The sequence below is a fragment of the Pteropus alecto genome, unplaced genomic scaffold (genome assembly GCF_000325575.1).
Source record: "Pteropus alecto unplaced genomic scaffold, ASM32557v1 scaffold538, whole genome shotgun sequence".
NCBI classification, from domain to species: domain Eukaryota; kingdom Metazoa; phylum Chordata; class Mammalia; order Chiroptera; family Pteropodidae; genus Pteropus; species Pteropus alecto.
The window spans coordinates 326,082-328,722 of NW_006440657.1; the positions used below are offsets into that span (position 1 = coordinate 326,082).

General features: G+C 40.5%; 1 protein-coding gene across 1 annotated transcript; it reads right to left on the bottom strand.

The window, feature by feature from the left end:
• Positions 1-1,757: 1,757 nt before the first annotated feature.
• BEX3 (brain expressed X-linked 3) lies at positions 1,758-2,613 on the bottom strand. The gene has a single exon (XM_006917892.2). The coding sequence runs from the start codon at positions 2,343-2,345 to the stop codon at positions 2,007-2,009; it is 339 nt and encodes a 112-aa protein (XP_006917954.1). The 5' UTR covers positions 2,346-2,613; the 3' UTR covers positions 1,758-2,006.
• Positions 2,614-2,641: the final 28 nt, after the last annotated feature.

Sequence of the window (2,641 nt, forward strand, 5' to 3'; positions counted from 1 at the left end):
TATTAATAATAGATTCATAATGCATTCATTTAATAGGATATTTGGGAAGAAAAATGTACTGGCTTAAATATAGACATACACATTGTTTATTGAAATCCGAATTTAGAAATCTTGTTATTTTGGAAAGGTATGTTCACTGTGGTATCAAACAAGGTAATTTAGATCCTACTGTTTATGAAATAGTATAATCACTGTCAGTGTTTTTCTATGCTTGTGCTGTCAAAACTCAGATGCATCACAATCTCCTGAAGAACAGTCATTTCCTGATCAGGTGATTTGGGAATGACAATGGGGATTGAGAGTAGGAAGGGCACCCAAGTGTCAGCATTTTTAACATTTTCCCTAGGTGATGCAGGTAAGTGGTCTGTGTTTACATAAACACTAGCATATACAAGGTTCAAAATAAAAAACTATAGATTTTAGTTTAGAGAATTTTCTTGCTATGTTCCTTTGGAAATTAAAAGTAGTACTTTCCAGGTAAGTAATTACTTGTCTTAGGCCATTTAATTATAAAGGACAGTTAGGAGCAGCATTTACGGGTTCCAAACTCCATATAGTTTATTATCAATCAAAACAATTAATAATTAAATATCTGTCAGGCACTACACTAGAAACTGAGCTCAACGGTGATTAAGACAAAACGTTTGTCTTGAGAAGGGCACACACTCACATAAAACTGATAATGCCAAATATTTAGTAATGTTTTTAGGAACTTGCAAAGCAGTTTCATGTTTCAGGTGTGGAAGGGCTAGAAATGGGAATGTTTCAGCTATAAAATGTGTTCCCCTAATGTAATTTACATGTCTTCTGGGTAAGTCTGTCAAACTGGTTGGGCAGGCCTGCCCAGATGCTCTTTTGAGAAAATCTCCACAAAGGGAAGAAACACAGACAAAACAAAACTTTCAGCTTGTTTTGGTCATTTTAAGTAGTGCTATTCTGGACACACCATCCTGGACAGACTATAGTGAGACATCTAGATGTATCTCCTGAGTTAGGCCCCAGTGTGTTCATGTCTGAGTTCTTTGAAGAGGGGCATAAAAACCAAAAAGGGCTATTTTGTTAAGAACTAAGGTAAGACCAAGAACCATGGGAATGATGTTCAGTTGGATAAATTTAACTCTAAAGTGAAGAGAAAGGCATTCTCCACACTTCTACAGGGGTCAAAGGGCGATTTAGCTCACCAGGGACTCCAGAGACATCTGGGTTTATCTTGAGGACTCTAGCACATCAGCAACAACAATCGCAAATATCAAAGGAACGGCAAGGTAGAACCCACCTATTTTTGCCCTCTGGACTTGACAACCAGTGAAAATTCCCTTTAGTCCTTCCCACGTACCTGATGCAGGTCAGGGTCCCATTAAATGCTGGGGAGTGCACAGGAAGTAGCCCAACAGAGTTCCACACCTCATCTATTCCACCCAGCAGCCCTGTAAAGCAAGCATTATTCTCCATTTTACAGTAGAGAAGACTGATTCTTTAAAGGAATGCATCTGTACTAAAGGGTTTATTCCTCCAGCTTAGCCTTGAAGATAAAGTTCACTCTTCTTTAAGTTTGTTGAACCAGTTATTATGTACCTGTACTACATTCACAGACCCGTTGAAAAATTGTTTTCATTGCTTCTAAAACTCGATAATTAAAGGAAAAGGACTCACATATTATCTGACCACAGAGAAACGTGCCCCAGTTAACACCCTGGGGATTTGATTCAGATTTTTTAGAGGGTTCGTATATGTTTTTTAATAAGACAATAAATGTATAAATTGCTTTTCAATTGCTTTATTAACTTTACATTTTTTCCATGCAAATGGGTGAAACTACTGTTGACAGAAACTTAAGACTGGGTGTCAAGGCAATCTCAGATTAGAAGCTGGTAATACAGAACCCACCTGACACATGAACATAAGGTTCACAGCAAACAGATCAGTAAAGGCAGTATCAGGAAATGTAAGAAATAAGAAAACAACAGTGGGAATCACAGTATTATTCTCACAGAAAATGGCAGGAGTTAAGGCATAAGGCAAAATTCATCGTGATGGTCATGGTGATTAGAGAGCTCCTCCATAAGGATACGCAGACAATTCCTCAACTGCAGCTCCCTAAGTTTTCTCCTGATTTCTCTCATCTCCTCCATGAACATTTCCATATCATCTCCATCTCCACCCATCCCATCATTGACCTGCCTATTGGGTATGGCCCATCGGAAGTTAGGGGCAAGTCGGCGAGCCTGTCCCCGTCTATTATTTCCTGCTGGCTGGTGGCCTTCGACCCCTCCCAAACGGCGGTCTTCCTCTCCATTCTGCATGTGCTGCTCCATTTCTTCGTTTTCCTGGTGGATATTTGCCATGATGAGATTTTTTCCTGGTTGTTTTTCTTTGAACACAAGTAAGACAAAGGCAAGGAGAGACTAAATGCTTTGGTGCACTAACCAGTAGGATTCAGAGCCCTGATAGCAAAGGTTTAAAATTTTTTTCCCCCTTACGAGAGTCGTGCGCCCTCTAGCGGGCCTCCAATTCGAGCCCTTCCCTCCTGTTCTCCTTTTCCCTCCTTCCCCCCAAGCCCACCATTTTTCCCTTCCCAGAATTCTTTCCCAGAGCTCGCCAGACACCAAAATGGAGGACTGGGGACGGGGAACGGAGAACG

Coding starts and splice junctions, on each gene's coding strand:
- BEX3 (XM_006917892.2), bottom strand. CDS start 2,345: ATGGCAAATATCCACCAGGAAAACGAAGAAATGGAGCAGCACATGCAG.